Here is a 15,842-nt window from a genome sequence, read left to right as displayed (position 1 = left end):
TCCATTGTGCCAAAGGTATGGAGTTATTGACAGCAACCCCTACCCTGGCCATTCCTGTCATATATCAGGTATCCTCAGGGGTGATAGCTTCATGCCCAGCTAGAGTGCATTGCTGTTGTCCAGCTGAGCAGCAACACAAGTGTGTATTACCCAGGCCAAGACGTCAGCCACAAGAATGGGGGCACCCAGTCTCCTGGCCAGCTGCACACACTTGACTTGCGGAGACTGCTGTGTGAAAGCTGTCAGCAAACTGTGAACTGACAACAATTGTGTGTGCCTCTTTAACTAGAGGAGATTGCACTGTAGCTCGGGGTACCAGACGTGTGGGGAAAGAGCTAGTGCCCGCACAATGGAAATACTGGGGGGCTGATGATTTCTTCCAGCCCCCCCCCATGTTTTCTGCCCCCACATTATCTCACAGCGGTGAGAACAGGATCAGGAAGTAGGGCTGGAGTAGCCACCATGGCACACGAGATCAGGCTGGCCATTGGGGAGCAAGTAGGAAGAGTTCTGTTCTCCCCACCTTCCTGCCACTGAGGGTCCTTGAGGAGACACCCGGCCTGGGGGAGGGGCACCTGCTGCCGGTGCGGGGGTCAGGATAGCAGCACCTGGGCAGGGAGCATCAGCACACAGGCCGATGGGGGAGCACACGGCACCAGCCGCCAAGGAACAGCAATAGGAACTGCTGAGATGCCCCTTCCCGGCGTGGAGCTCTTGGCCACGCCCTCCCCACCTAGCCTTCCCTCACTCCCCTATCCTACCCTCCATCCCCTCATTCACAGTGAGCTTCTGCCTTTCCCCCCTCCCTTCTGTAAATGAAAACGGAGATCCTCCCCGTACTGTTGGGAGAGGCGGAGAAAAGAAACAATGAGACCGTGAGAGAAAGCAGCATAGAAACAGGAACAAATTAAGCATAGGCAGAGAGGAGAAAAAAGCAGGACTGAAATTCCAACTGCAAATACAGGCGACTGTGGCTCTCGGAGTCTCCCATAATCTTAAAGGGACAGTATGTGTCCACAGAGCTACACATTTGTGTAAGGACTGTCTCATGATTTCAAGCAGAGATGAGCACTAGCCAGCAGCTTTGCAACTGGCAGGTGGCTAGTTATAATTTTAGAGCAGATTCCAGGGGCTATGATGGGGAAGCTGGTTGGGACGTATTCATGGTTGTACAAACAGGGTGCAAAACAGAAAATTCAGCAAAGGACTTGTGCTAGAAGTTGGCAACAGCATCTGTTAAAAAGAGGCACATCTGGTAAAGACCTGACAGCTGAGGTCATGAGTGAGGGGCTCAGTGGAGAAATTTGAGAAATGCAGCCACTGTCAGTTTGGGTGCTGGGCTGTGCCTTCTGGACCACCTCTGGAACCTAGAGTAAATGCAGTCTTGCCTTCTTGTTTACAAGACAGGCAGGAGTCTTGCTGAAATACAGGCCTTTTGTCGCCCTTCAGTTAAGAGTTAGAGTCTGAAGTATAACTAGTCTCAAAGAAAAACAGCCTAATCCACTTTGATAAGTGTGAAATGGAAGCAGCATTCCCTTTGCACTGATCCCACATGCTACAAACGTTCTGAAACTTCCTCAGCTGTGAGCCCTGTAAACAGCCTAGGTTTTGAAGGAAAAGTGAAAAATTAATCATCTGCACTTAAGAATGGTCATACCAGGTCAGACCAATGAGCCATCTAGCACAGTATCTTGTCTTCCGCCAGTGGTCAATACCCGATGCTTCGGAGAGAATGAACAGAAGAAAGCAATTATCAAGCAATCCAACCCCTGTTGTCTAGTCCCAGCATGTCAGTCAGAGGCTTAGGGACAGCCAGAGCATGGTGTTGTATTCATGAACATCTTGGCTAATAGCCAGTGATGGACCTAGCCTCCATGAACTTAGCTAAATCTTTTTTGAACCCAGTTATACTTTTGGCCTTCACAACATCCACCGGCAATGAGTTCCATAGGTTGAATGTGCATTGTGTGAAGAAGTACTTCCTTTTTGTGGGTTTTAAATCTGCTGCCCATTAATTTCATTGAGTGACCCCTGGTTCTTGTGTTATGTGAAGGGGTAAAAGACTTCCTTATTCATGTTCTCCACACATCATGATTTTATAGACCTCTACCCTATCCCCCATTAGTCGTCTCTTTTCCAAGCTGAACAGTCCAGTTTTTTTAATCTCTCCTCATACAGACGCTGTTCCATACCCCTAGTCATTTTGTTGCCCTTCTCTGTACCTTTTCCATTTCTAATATATCTTTTTTGAGATAGGGCACCCACAATTGTACACAGGATTCAAGGTGTGCAACTATCATGGATTTGTATAGTGGCATTATGATATTTACTGTCTTATTAGCTAGCCCTTTCCTAATGGGTCCTAACACTGTTCGCTTTTTTGACGGCCGCTGCACATTGAGCGGATGTTTTCATACAACTATTCATGATGACTCTAAGACCTCTTTAGTGACTGGAAACAGCTACTTTAGACCCCATTGTTTTGTATGTATAGTTGGGATTGTTTTCCAATGTGCATTACTTTGCACTTATCACTTGATTTTATCTGCCATTTTGTTGCCCGGTCACCCAGTTCTGTGAGATCCATTTGTAACTCTTTGCAGTCAGCTTGGGACTTAACTATCCTGAGTAATTGTGTATGGTCTGCAAATTTTGCCACTTCACTGTTCACCCACTTTCCCAGATCATTTATGAATATGTTGAACAGCACTGGTCCCCATACAGATTTCTGTACCATTTTCTAACATAATAAAAATGTAAAAATTAAGCATCTAATAAATGTATGTTAAGCTATATAATTGCTTAAATAAATATGTATACACTCTATCCTTTTGGTTAGCTAAAAGCATCAAATTATACCAGCCATTGAGAATCAATCTTTCTTTAAGACTATAACTAAAAAGCACAAAAGCAAAAGATTAAAATTATTTAACTTATTAAAATCAGCCCATCCTACGTGCAAATGACTTGTGCCCCTCGATCTTTTTCAAGGAGAAGCTTATGGGCTGTTGGATTGTTAGATTATAAGGGACCATAATTGCAATACTGCCCACCCATGGTGCCAGGCTGTGGAGGAGGCGGCAGATGACAGGTCATATATAGTTCAGGAGTGGCCAAACTGTGGCTCACAAGCCACATGCAGCTCTTTTGCCATTAAAGTGCGGCTCACGGAGCCCCCCCCCCCCCACCCATTCTCCACTTACCAGACCTGGGTGAGGGAGCTCAGGACTCCTGCCTTGCAGTGGGGTGGGGTGGTAGGGGCTTCTGCCCAGTGGGGAGGGGGGGGGTCTTGGGGCTTCAGCCCTGTGGGGCACACCTGCCAGTGCTTGGGGCTTCAGCAGGAGCAGGGCTGAAGTCCCAACCCCCAGCTCCTAGCAGGTGTGCCCAGCTCTCGAACTACTGAAAATTGTTGTATATGGCTCAGAAGGTGTTTCATTGATTTGCTGCCATCTGAGAATTTTCACAGGGAGTGGGCTGAGGTGGTGGCTCTGTAAGCAAAATTCTCCCCCAGCTAAAAATGCTAAGCCCTTGACCAGTAGGAAAGACAGCCATGTTTGCCTCTGACAGTGACACCAGGTTGAATTTAGACTGGTGCACACTGAGGGACCTTTTGGCCTTATAAAATAGAGGCCAGAAGGACATGGTTAGCCTGGCAACCCTTAGTACCTACTCTTCTGAAACTGGGCTGCTGTCCCTCTTGCCCTCATGGGGCAAGCCGCTGAGGGAAGGGGGCTCAATGACCTGCCATGGCAGCTGGTGACAACAGCCCCAATACTTAGGTATGGTAGGCACTGCCTATCCCTCTATTTTCTCAAAGAGCAGGAAAAGAGAGCTAGAGCATCTGCAAACCTGCTAAGCAGCTTCACTGTATTATGCGTGAAAATCTAGTTTTTATCTTTAATATCTATCTTTCATTATTTGATGACAATGGCCCTTCTTCTCCCAGAGAATTCCCTATATGTGCGGCTAGAACCAGCACCTCCATGGGCTGCTCTTTCCTGCACTGAGATAACTTTTGGCCCTCTGTGAGCATGAGAAGGGGAAAATGGTGCTGATTTGATTTCCCCTTTCAGAGTTTGTCCCCATAATCCTCCTTCAAAGCAGGGAGTGAAATTAGGCTCAGGAATTGCTCCAAAAATATTTCAAGCGGTTATGATCTCCCTGTCCTCAAGGAGGCTGGTCTGATTGCCTTCCTCCCCACAGATGGAACCTTCTGGGCCTCTGAAAGAAGATACAGGGAAGAACGCCTCAAAAGCTTCACCCCCTCTCTTGCTTGGGATCCATGTGAGGCAGATGAGTCTGTTTCCCATGTAGGCCTCAAGGGGTGTGAGTAGGGTTGCAATAGAGAGAGGGAGTTTGGCCCCAAGGTCACTTACTGCTTTCTCCAGTGCTAGAAATGCCCGTGCTGTGTTCAATGCTCTTCATCCATGGTCCAAGGAAACAGAGAGGAATAACTGAGCTCTGCAGGCAGCACAGCTACTGATGCACACTCTAGGGAGCTAGGTGCCTTCTTTCATCTAGTGCAGAACCCCTGTGACATCACTGCCATCAGAGGGGAGGAACTGCTTGCCCCAGAGCCAGTTTTTCCCCTCCTGCCTACCTCCGTTCCCACCTGGGGGAGAGGGGCCCAAGATGACCTCCCACCCCAGACTCAGTTGAGGGAAGCTGCACTATCCCCGGAGCCAGCCAAGCTCCCACTCAAATCACACAAGCAGAAGAGTGAGCAGGGTACGTAGACCTTTCCTTTTGCCACTGGGTTTTCTTGGCCCACCTCTCTCCTGAAGCCTGCAGGGGGCACTAACCCCTGCAAATGCCTCAGAAGGGGGAAGCAGAGCCAAGGAAACCATCTCCCCAAGCAACAAAAGCAGTCCTGGAGTTCAAGGGGCAATTAGACAATGCTGAACTGAATTGTTATAAATTTTGAAATGTCCCTCCAAAAAACTCTGCAGCTTAGAGGTCTGCAGCTCACAGATGCCATGTGCCAAGGAGGCAAAAAAGGATCAAAGGACAAGGGGACCAAGGCATTTGGAAAATCACTGAGATTCACAAAATCTGAATTCAGCACTCAGGCTTCCTAAGAATGGGATTCAAAAAGCCAGCACATACAGCCACCTGAACTAGCCAAGAGGAGATGCCAAGAAGGGGGGCAATGTGCTAAGTCCCAATCTTCTCCAAAGATTCATGCCTAAGTCCAGGCTGGAGGGAGGTGCCTAGTTCTGCTTGGGATTCTCACCTATGAACCCTCTGCAAGAAGCTGCCAGCAGGAGCTACTCCCCCCTAGCTTTTAGCCCAGTGGTTAAGGTACTCACCCGAGTTGTGAAAGACTCCTTCAAGTCTCCCCTCTTCCAGATGGGAAGGCATTTGAACTGGACTCTGTATGCCCTTAGGAAAGTGCCCAAACCACTGGCTAGAGGATATTCTGATGTGCAGTTCTATCACTCCCTCCTGTTGAAGCTGGTCCACTTTGGCTAAATAAACATTGGAGCTAGTGGACTGGATGCCTGCCTCTTTGCCTTATCAGGCAGAAGAGGGGGCTACAGCTGGGGGGAGGGTCTCCCCCATAACTACCTTAAACACTGGGCTAAAAGCCAAGAGCTCCTTCATCTGCCCCCAGCTATTTTATATGCAGTTAAGCAACATGTGAGTAGATCTGTCACCTTAGGGCCCACAGGAGTTCCCCATACTCATGAACTGCTCTGGACCTTACCTGTCTGCCACAAGCATGGCTGTAGACCCAAAAACAGAAAACTTAGGCCAAGTCTATGCTAGGAAATTGGGATGGTGTAACCAGGGCCATCCTTACCCATACACAAAGTACACAGCTGTGTAGAGCACCAGGAAATTTGGTGCACATTTCCTGGTGCCCCACACAGCTCCGTGCTGCTTCAGCCCCTGCTCTGGCTCTTCCCCAGGGCTCCCACCCCTGCCTCTTTCCACCCCCCACCCTAATCCAGCCCCACTCCCCTGAAGACTCCAGAAGCAGTTGGGCCTGCACTCACCCATAAGTAGAGTGACCTAGCCCCAGCCTGCTTCACGCTCCTGGCTCCCAGCCACACCTCTGGTAAGTGCTGGGAGGGAGGACAGTTCCCCCCCCCCCCCCAGGCTGGGAACCAGGGGAGCTGAGCAGGCTTGGGCCCGCCCCCCCCGCCCTGGACAGAGCCCCACAGCCCCCCTGCTCCCCCCCCCCGAACCCTGGGGGCCAGTCCCTCCCCCCAAGGCCTGGGGCAGGGCCCCAGACAGCCCCCCCATGTAGGGCACCAAAATAGCTAGGGCCAGCCCTGGGTGTAACTACATCACTCAGGCATAAAAAAATCCACACCCCTGAGCTACTTAAAGCAACCTAATCCCCGCTGTAGACAGGACTTTTCATGTTGACATAGCTACTCCCTCTCCAGGGGGCAGAGCACCTATACTGACAGAAGCTACTGCAACGTTTTTCATGTAGAGCTGCCCTTAGGAAGCTTCTACTGCAAAAATTGAATGGCTCATAGAATTTAGATGCCTACAGGATTCAGTGGCAGCTGAGAGGGATTTTTACAAACATCAGCCAGCAAAGGCACAAATCTGTGCCTTAGGTACCTAGCGGCAGTTATGTACACGACTCTCTTGTGCCATTAAAAAGAAAAATCCAGGTTTCACCTGCTTTACTGCAAAAAAAAAAAAAAAAAAAAAAAAATAGGAGATTCCCCCATATTAATCAGACTTGCTAACCAAGGCTCCAAAATTAATAGGTACCTAATTTGAATCTTAGGCCTCATTTGTTTATCATCAGCCAGCAGGAAGGAATTGCATGCCTGCTTCACCAAAAGCCCCCCCAACCAAAAACAGAACAAAACAAAAAACCAAACCTGCAAAATTGAAGCTGCTGGTGTTCTTGAAAGCAAGGTTTTTTTTTTTTTTCTTTTAAAAAAAAGATCCTTGCCTTTTACAGAGCTGGGACAATGCAAGTTGAGGACAAACTTAGTCTTTTGAAACCATCCACTAATTATGCTGTAAATGTTTGAAGTGTAGAGTATTCACTAGAGATATTTTGTAAGTTTGCTCTAAATTAACAGATGGAAAGTATTAATTATGCATTTCAGTTCACTAGATGCACAACTGCTCCACACCTCTGGCAGTAGCCTTGTCAGTCCATTGAGCAAGTGACATCCTTATTTAAGTCTTATCCGCTGTTTTCTTCAACTAAAATTAAGAGCAAAATAGGCAGATGCTTATGCAAAAATAAACTACTGTATTTTGATGTTTTTCAGCCCTCAGACACAGCTATGCCTTAACATTTGGCAACAGTACCCGGAAAGCCTACCAGAAAGCGCAGAGACAAAACTGTGCGCTGTGAAAAATGCTTTAATTGTGATGTCTGTACAGCATTTGACATGAAGTCATCAGGAAACAGAAGTGGAAGGTACACAGCAGAGACAGCAATAAAGACAAGTTTCTGAATGAGAAGGGAGTTCATACAGCTTTAAACATAATTTACAGGAGTAGCTACTGCACAGGTTTTATGCTGCCTCTTCCTCAGCTTCCTCCTCAAACTCCCCCTCCTCCTCAGCTGTGGCATCCTGGTACTGCTGATACTCGGAGACCAGGTCATTCATATTGCTCTCGGCTTCAGTGAACTCCATCTCATCCATGCCCTCTCCCGTGTACCAATGCAAGAAAGCCTTTCGGCGAAACATAGCAGTGAATTGCTCAGAAATGCGCTTAAATAACTCCTGGATAGCTGTACTGTTACCAATGAACGTAGCGGACATTTTCAGACCCCGGGGTGGGATATCACAGACAGCAGTTTTAACATTATTGGGAATCCATTCAACAAAATAGCTGCTGTTCTTGTTTTGTACATTAAGCATTTGTTCATCCACCTCTTTCATTGACATGCGGCCTCTAAAAACAGCAGCTACAGTGAGATAGCGGCCATGACGTGGGTCACAGGCAGCCATCATGTTCTTTGCATCAAACATCTGCTGTGTGAGCTCTGGTACAGTTAAAGCACGATATTGTTGGCTCCCACGGCTGGTGAGTGGAGCAAAGCCAGGCATAAAAAAGTGCAAACGGGGGAAAGGAACCATGTTAACTGCTAGTTTACGCAAGTCAGCATTAAGCTGACCTGGAAAACGCAAGCAGGTGGTAACTCCGCTCATGGTTGCTGACACCAAATGGTTCAGATCACCATATGTTGGAGTAGTTAACTTCAGGGTTCTGAAACAGATGTCATAGAGTGCTTCATTATCAATACAATAGGTTTCATCTGTGTTCTCTACAAGTTGGTGTACAGAAAGAGTGGCATTGTAGGGCTCCACTACAGTGTCCGATACTTTAGGAGATGGTACAACACTGAAAGTGTTCATGATCCTGTCAGGATACTCTTCGCGAATCTTGCTGATTAAGAGGGTGCCCATGCCAGAGCCAGTGCCACCACCAAGAGAGTGGGTAAGCTGAAAGCCCTGAAGACAATCACAGCTTTCTGCTTCTTTCCTTACAACATCTAATACAGAGTCAACCAATTCCGCACCTTCTGTGTAGTGGCCCTTTGCCCAGTTGTTTCCTGCTCCACTCTGACCTGGAAGAGAGCCATTTTCACAGCAGATTAACGCAGCAAGCTATTTGCTTGCAATCAAAAGGAAGGATGAGCCCCAAATGATTACACAAACAGGGGAGACCCCCACCCCCACAAGTACTTGCTCTCATTACAACTTAGATCTAAGATACCACTCAAGTATTTTAATGCAACACTAATTAAGCATACAACTTAATTACCGTTGCATTCAAAAGGGTTAGCTCTGAGCTCCCTACATTAACTTCTGTTCCCTGCATGTCACTAACCGGCCCGGCCTGTGTCGGAGGTGCGCTCGGAGCTTCCCCTTTACCTGCCCACGACCCGCTCCAACTGACGGAAGAGCCTTGGCCCGACCCGCCGCCGGGCCCGGCCCACGCAGGCCCCCGACTTACCGAAGACGAAGTTGTCGGGCCGGAAGATCTGCCCGAAAGGCCCGGAGCGCACCGAGTCCATCGTGCCCGGCTCCAGGTCCACCAGCACGCCCCGCGCACGGTCTTGCCCCACCCCCCCCGGCGGCCCCGCGCTCACGCGCTTGCTTCTGTCGCAGGGGGGGGGAGGGGAAGAGGCCCCGCGGGGGGGGGCGGGGGGGGGGTGGGGGGGGGGGGCGGGCCCTACCTGTGGCCTCGTTGTAGTAGACATTGATGCGCTCCAGCTGCAGGTCGCTGTCGCCGTGGTAGGTGCCGGTGGGGTCGATGCCGTGTTCGTCACTGATCACCTCCCAGAACTGCAACAGACACACGGGTCAGCCGGGCCGGGCCGCGCCACCCCTGCGGCGGCCGTTACCCCCCGGCGGGGCCCAACCCCCAGCCCGCCGCTGCGGCGGGCACAGCACTGACCTTGGCCCCGATCTGGTTCCCGCACTGCCCAGCCTGCAGGTGCACGATCTCCCTCATGGCGGCGGCGGCGACACCCTTCAGCGACAACAGTCCCGCAGCAATCCGCACCCTAGCTGCGTCACAGCGGCCAACCGCCACCGCTTATATACCAACGGATTGCGCGCGCACCGGGCCTGCCCCCGCCCACAGCGACTGCCGACAGCCGCTATTGGTCGCTCATAACGAGGCTCGACAAAATAAGAACCCTCCGGCCGGTTAAAGCGATGTCAATCAAGTTGCTAATCCCGCCCAATTCCTCTCCGCTCTCTATTGGTCAGACTGTTCAACGTCTTTCATGTCACAATTAGCAATCTCCCTCCTTAGGGCACTCCTCATTGGCTCGATTGAATGATTGATATCGTGGGTGATTGGCTGTTTCCCTTAGCAATGAACTAACGTCACACTGATTGGATGAAAACGAAGTGTCCTGGTAACCGCTGTTAAGCCCTACTAGGAGCTAGGTGGTGGTTGCGAGGGGATGGGGAAGCGTATTCCTGAAGTTATTTACGTAGGTTACAGGGCGTAGCGGGGGAGTAACGCAGCACGGGCTGCCTGGGAGCGCTACGTTGTGGGCGTAAAGGGAAGTTTTCTTTCGTTGCGGGGGACGCGGAGGCAGCGGTTACCCTGGAAGCAGCAGAATGTAAACAGCGCAAGCAGCGTGCCCATCCCCCCGCCCGCACAGCGCCCCCGCCCCTCCCCGGACCCGCCACGAGCCCCTGCCCCCCCACAGCCCCGCCTTCACCCTGCCCCCCGCAGCCCCCCACAGCCCCCCACAGCCCCGCCTTCACCCTGTCACCCCACAGCCCCCCCACAGCCCCGCCTTCACCCTGCCCCCCACAGACCCCCGCAGCCCCGCCTTCACCCTGTCACCCCACAGCCCCCCCACAGCCCCGCNTTCCTTGTTGTTGCAGCTGATCTAGTGCTTGAAGCAGGGAGCTCTGTCCCGCACAACCATCAGCACCCAGATGAATGTCCAGAGCTCCCGCTCCCACGCCATCTTCACCATCCACCTGTGCCAAATGCGAGTCTGTGCCCAGCCCGACCTGGTGCGACTGCGCGAGAGGGACAGGGGAGCGCCCTTCGCCCCACAGCACGGCAGGCGTGAGCCGCTGTCAGGCTAGTTCTACGTGGAGACTTCCTACGTGGCAGTCCTACGTGGGGTCCATTTATGAATTTGCTAAGGTGCCAGTTAGATTTTAAAGCTGAAATCTAACAAACTAGGTTAGAATCCAATAGGAAAGCCCCTTGTATTGATGCCCGGGAACACTAGCTTAGCAGTTTAATGCTGGGTTCTCTTCAGATCAACTTTTAACTTGAGCACCATTTATCAAATCAGGACACTTGGTTATTCTTAACCAATCAGTAATTTATTAATTCACCCAGAACCTCATCAACAGCTCATGACTCAAACCTAGACACACCCAATTGCATACTACACACACAATACCGATTTGCCAGCAATTATCACAGATTAGAGTGGAGACGCCACAGTTATACCAAGGAACAATGCAAATCACCAAGATTTCTTATTACATTTATTTTATGATCCTCAATTCTGAATTGTTTAGTACCTAACATTTATCAGACTTCCAAGGGTGCCCTCGTCTTTAAGGCATTTTAAAGAGTGTGGTTATTTATTTTTGACTACACTGGTCCAAAAGGGACAAGTTTAAACTATTAGAAGCAACTGCTTAAAACGGAGGGGTAGCCATGTTAGGCTAGGTCTACACTACCCGCCTGAATCGGCGGGTAGAAATCGACCTCTCGGGGATCGATTTATCGCGTCCCGTTGGGACGCGACAATCGATCCCCGAATCGGCGCTCTTACTCCACCAGTGGAGGTGGGAGTAAGCGCCGCCGACAGAAAGCCACAGAAGTCGATTTTGCCGCCGTCCTCACAGCGGGGTAAGTCGGCTGCGATACATCGAATTCAGCTACGCTATTCGCGTAGCTGAATTTGCGTATCTTAAATCGACTCCCCCCTGTAGTGTAGATGTACCCTTAGTCTGGATCTGTAAAATGAGCAGAGTCCTGTGGCACCTTATAGACTAACAGATGTATTGGAGCATGATTGTATTCACCCACAAAAGCTCATGCTCCAATTCGTCTGTTAGTCTATAAGGTGCCACAGGACTCTTTGTTGCTTAAAACAGCTCTTTTAAATCTCTCATAGGCCAATTTGCTTGGACTTATAAAGCAGTTACAATGTTAAATATGGTTATTTGAGAATGTACATGCAGGAAGATAACCTACAGTTATTTACGCTAAAGAACAGAAGGGGAAATACAGTCCTTGAAATGAAATCTCATTCTCTGAACTCTGGGATGGGGGAAGAGTACTTTCCACATGGCTAGTCCAGGCATTGATCACACTTAGTTCTGCAGCTTCTTGTGCTGGATTCAATCAATTCCCTTGAGCATGGCACCTGGTGACCTCAGTTTATATACCCTAGTTTCAGGGCTTGTTGGGAGGGAGCCACCCTCTGATTCCTATTGGATATGTACCAACCAACTGGGTCCTGAGATTTTAGCTGTGTTTCTCTGCAGCTTCCACTGCTGTCCAGTAGATGGCACTGGTGTATAACAAAAGTCCTATATCCTTTTCTTATCTGAGGCTTTTTTAAAGTTTGATTAATTTCAAGTATTGTATTTCATCATGTGCCCCTACTGTCAATTGGGATTCCTCCTTTTAGGGATGTAAATGTCGTTTACAAAGTTTACCATTTAAATTATTACAAATATATAGTTTAACTGGTTAACTGATTAAGGGGAGAGGGGCAGGGGCTGCCTGCTCCAGCCGGCCGGCCCAGATCTGGGGTGCTCCAGCCGGCCGGCCTGGGGCTGCTCCGGCGGTTCCCAGGGCTGGGGGTTAACGGTTAAGGTGGGTTAACCGGTAAGACTAATGCTTACCGATTAACCAGTTAACTGTTTAATATTTTACATCCCTACTTCCTTTCAGCAATTTCTCTTAATATATCAGTGTTATACCCTGGTTTACACCTGGTTTTCCTTGTGCCAGACAATTCCTAATACTTCTAGAGTGTAGCAATTATTTACAATGTAAACCAAGAAAATCCTTATACTTTTCTAAATTTGGAGGACATACTCTATATGTTCTTTGATTATACCAAGCACTTCACATTAGTTAGGACCTAAAATAGAAGAAGAGACGTTTTCCACATATAGAAGGATGTGAATCTGACTCACAAGGCAAACAAATGTGCAGATTCTAATTTAGGGTGAAAAATTATTCAAGGTTTATTTGATTTACAAGGAAAGAATGTATAGTTTATAATTTGGGGTGAAAGCCTGTGGCTTAGATTTCTTGGGGTAACAGTTTGCCCAATTTGACTTTCAATCTTACAACCACATTTCTAGTTTGTTTAACTTGCAGCTTTCCCACCCATCTCTTCTTGATTCACTCAACTTGCAATGGGCCACTTTGCAAAGGAAAACAGGGTGTGACTTGTTTGGTAACTAGGAGTTTTTTTAGAGAGGTTGGGAGAGAAAAAAAAACTGTATATGTATGCAAATGAGAGACTATTTCCTAGGTGATCCCGTCTTCAACTAAAGAAACTATAATGGCTAAATGAGGGTAACGCCCAACTTTGGCTGATCTGTATTGGGTTTTAGACAAAATGCCTCACCTGATATGAACCATTTTCTTATTGTTTTCATAAGTGGATCCTATTATGGGATGAGAGTTGGATAGTATTTCTAAGGGCAGGTCTACACTTAAAACACTGCATCACTGCCATAGCGCTTTTAATGATGCTCTACAAATACGGGAGTTAATTACCTCCTTGAGAGGCAGTAGCTATGTTGATGGGAGAAGCTCCCCCACTGACATAGCACTGTCTACACCAGGGGTTAGGTCAGTATAACCTCAGGGGTGTGGATTTTTCACACAGCTGAGCAATTTAGGCTTGGTCTACACTACGAGTTTAGGTTGAATTTAGCAGCGTTAAATCGAATTAAGCCTGGACACGTCCACACGACGAAGCCCTTTTTTTCGACTTAAAGGGCCCTTTAAACCGGTTTCTTTACTGCACCTCCGACGAGGGGATTAGCGCTAAAATTGGCCTTTGCGGGTCGGATCTGGGGTAGTGTGGACGGAATTCGATGTTATTGGCCTCCGGGAGCTATCCCACAGTGCTTCATTGTGACCGCTCTGGACAGCACTCTCAACTCAGATGCACTGACAAGGTAGACAGGAAAAGCCCCGCGAATTTTTGAATTTCATTTCCTGTTTGCCCAGCGTGGAGAGCACAGGTGACCACGCAGAGCTCATCAGCACAGGTAACCATGATGGAGTCCCAGGATCGCAAAAGAGCTCCAGCGTGGACCGAACGGGAGGTACGGGATCTGCTCGCCATATGGGGAGATGAATCAGTGCTAGCTGAACTCCGTAGCAGAAAACAAAATGGCAAAATATTAGAAAAAGTCTCAAAGGCCATGAAGGACAGAGGCCATAACAGGGACGCACAGCAGTCCCGCGTGAAAATTAAGGAGCTAAGCCAAGCCTACCACAAAGCCAGAGAGGCAAATGGAAGGTCCGGGGCAGAGCCGCAATATGCCGCTTCTACGCGGAGCTGCATGCGATGCTAGGGGTGCAGCCACCACTACCCCAACCATGTGCTTTGACTCCATCAATGGAGAATCACGCAACAGGGAAGTGGGTTCAGGGTACGAGGAAGATGATGATGAAGACAATGAAGATAGCTCACAGCAAGGAAGTGGAGAAACTGGTTTCCCCAACAGCCAGGATATGTTTATCACCCTGGACCTGGAACCAGTAACCCCTGAACTCACCCAAGGCATGCTCCCAGACCCTGAGGGTGCACAAGAGACCTCTGGTGAGTGTACCTTTGTAAATATTACACATGGTTTAAAAGCAAGCGTGTTTAATGATTAATTTGCCCTGGCAATCGCAGCCAGTACAGCTACTGGAAAAGTCTGTTAACGTGTATGGGGATGGAGCGGAAATCCTCCAGGGACATCTCCAGAAAGCTCTCCTTCATGTACTCCCAAAGCCTTTGCAAAAGGTTTCTGGGGAGGGCTGCCTTATCCCGTCCGCCATGGCAGGACACTTTACCACGCCAGGCCAGTAGCACGTAGTCTGGAATCATTGCATAACAAAGCATGACAGCGTATGGTCCCAGTGTTTGCTGGCATGCAGACAACATCCATTCCTTATCTCTCTTTGTTATCCTCAGGAGAGTGATATCATTCACGGTCACCTGGTTGAAATGGGGTGATTTTATTAAGGGGACATTGAGAGGTGTCTGTTCCTGCTCGGCTGAACAGAAATGTTCCCCGCTGTTAGCCACGCGGTGCGGGGGAGGGGTGAAGTGATCATCCCAGAGAATTGTGGGGGGGGGGGTAGTGGGTTTGTGCTGCATGTTAACCCGGAAACCGCAGCCCCTCCTTTTACATTGCAAACCCATTTTAAATGGCCAACCCAATGGGTGCTTGGTATGGGATATGAGGGCGCTACTGTTTGAAACCATTCCCACATGTTAAGAAGGTTAAAAAAGCCAAAAGACTGTGGCTTACCATGGCTGCCTGCAAGCCGAAATCTGTTGCCTGGCACTGCGTGAGTGATCTCTCACACCAAACCGGCAGGCCCTCAATATAAGAGGAAAAATGCGACCTTGTAACGAAAGCACGTGTACTGTGTAATGTGAACAGCAAAATTTAATGTGAAAGCGTGTACCCATTGTTCTCTAAAATGTGTCTTTTTTAACCACCTCTCCTTTCTCCTCCAGCTGCAAATGTTTCTCCTTCACAGAGGCTAGTGAAGATTAGAAGGCAAAAACGGCGGACTCGGGATGATATGTTCTCGGAGCTCCAGATGTCCTCCCACGCTGACAGAGCACAGCAGAATGCGTGGAGGCAGTCAATGTCAGAGGGCAAAAAAGCACAATATGAACGAGAGGAGAGGTAGCGGGCTGAAGAGAGCAAGTGGCGGGCTGAAGAGGATAGGTGGCGTCAGCTTGCAGACAGAAGGTAAGAGTCGATGCTCCGGCTGCTGGAGCATCAAACTGACATGCTCCAGCGTATGGTTGAGCTGCAGGAAAGGCAGCAGGAGCAGAGACCACCGCTACAGCCCCTGTGTAACCAACAGCCCTCCTCCCCAAGTTCCATAGCCTCTTCACCCAGACGCCCAAGAACGCGGTGGGGGAGGGCTCTGGCCACCCAGTCACTCCACCCCAGATGATTGCCCAAGCATCAGAAGGCTGGCCTTCAATAAGTGTTAAAGTTTTAAAGTTTTAAACTGCAGTGTGTCCTTTTCCTTCCCTCCTTCCCCACCCCTCCCGGGCTACCTTGGCAATTATCCCCCTAGTTGTGTGATGAATTAATAAAGAATGCATGAATGTGAAGTAACAATGACTTTATTGCCTCTGCAAG

The 15,842-nt window shown here is 49.1% G+C and overlaps 2 protein-coding genes and 1 pseudogene across 3 annotated transcripts in view; 2 read left to right on the top strand and 1 right to left on the bottom strand.

The window, feature by feature from the left end:
- FAM166A (family with sequence similarity 166 member A) overlaps positions 1-7,336 on the top strand; it is a 58,739-nt gene extending 51,403 nt beyond the window's left edge. The window contains exon 7 of the mRNA XM_034752006.1: positions 7,251-7,336. Coding sequence (XP_034607897.1) covers positions 7,251-7,336 — 86 coding nt within the window. The remainder of the gene's footprint in view (positions 1-7,250) is intronic.
- On the bottom strand, positions 7,327-9,558 carry TUBB4B (tubulin beta 4B class IVb). Of its 2 annotated transcripts, none has more exons than XM_034793872.1 (4): positions 9,394-9,558; positions 9,164-9,281; positions 8,950-9,051; positions 7,327-8,560 (listed from the first exon to the last, which is right to left on the bottom strand). In XM_034793872.1, the coding sequence occupies exons 1-4, from the start codon at positions 9,448-9,450 to the stop codon at positions 7,500-7,502; spliced, it is 1,338 nt and encodes a 445-aa protein (XP_034649763.1). In that variant the 5' UTR covers positions 9,451-9,558; the 3' UTR covers positions 7,327-7,499. The 2 variants fall into 2 exon arrangements, with proteins under 2 accessions (XP_034649763.1, XP_034649764.1); XM_034793873.1 differs by having other exon boundaries at positions 8,950-9,088; positions 9,168-9,281.
- A 789-nt stretch (positions 9,559-10,347) lies between these two features.
- Positions 10,348-15,842, top strand: part of LOC117867167 — a 658,956-nt pseudogene continuing 653,461 nt past the window's right edge.

Source organism: Trachemys scripta, chromosome 17, assembly GCF_013100865.1.
Source record: "Trachemys scripta elegans isolate TJP31775 chromosome 17, CAS_Tse_1.0, whole genome shotgun sequence".
NCBI lineage: Eukaryota > Metazoa > Chordata > Testudines > Emydidae > Trachemys > Trachemys scripta.
The sequence above is the reverse complement of the archived record's forward strand: the minus strand, read 5'-3'. Positions and strand labels throughout refer to the sequence as shown.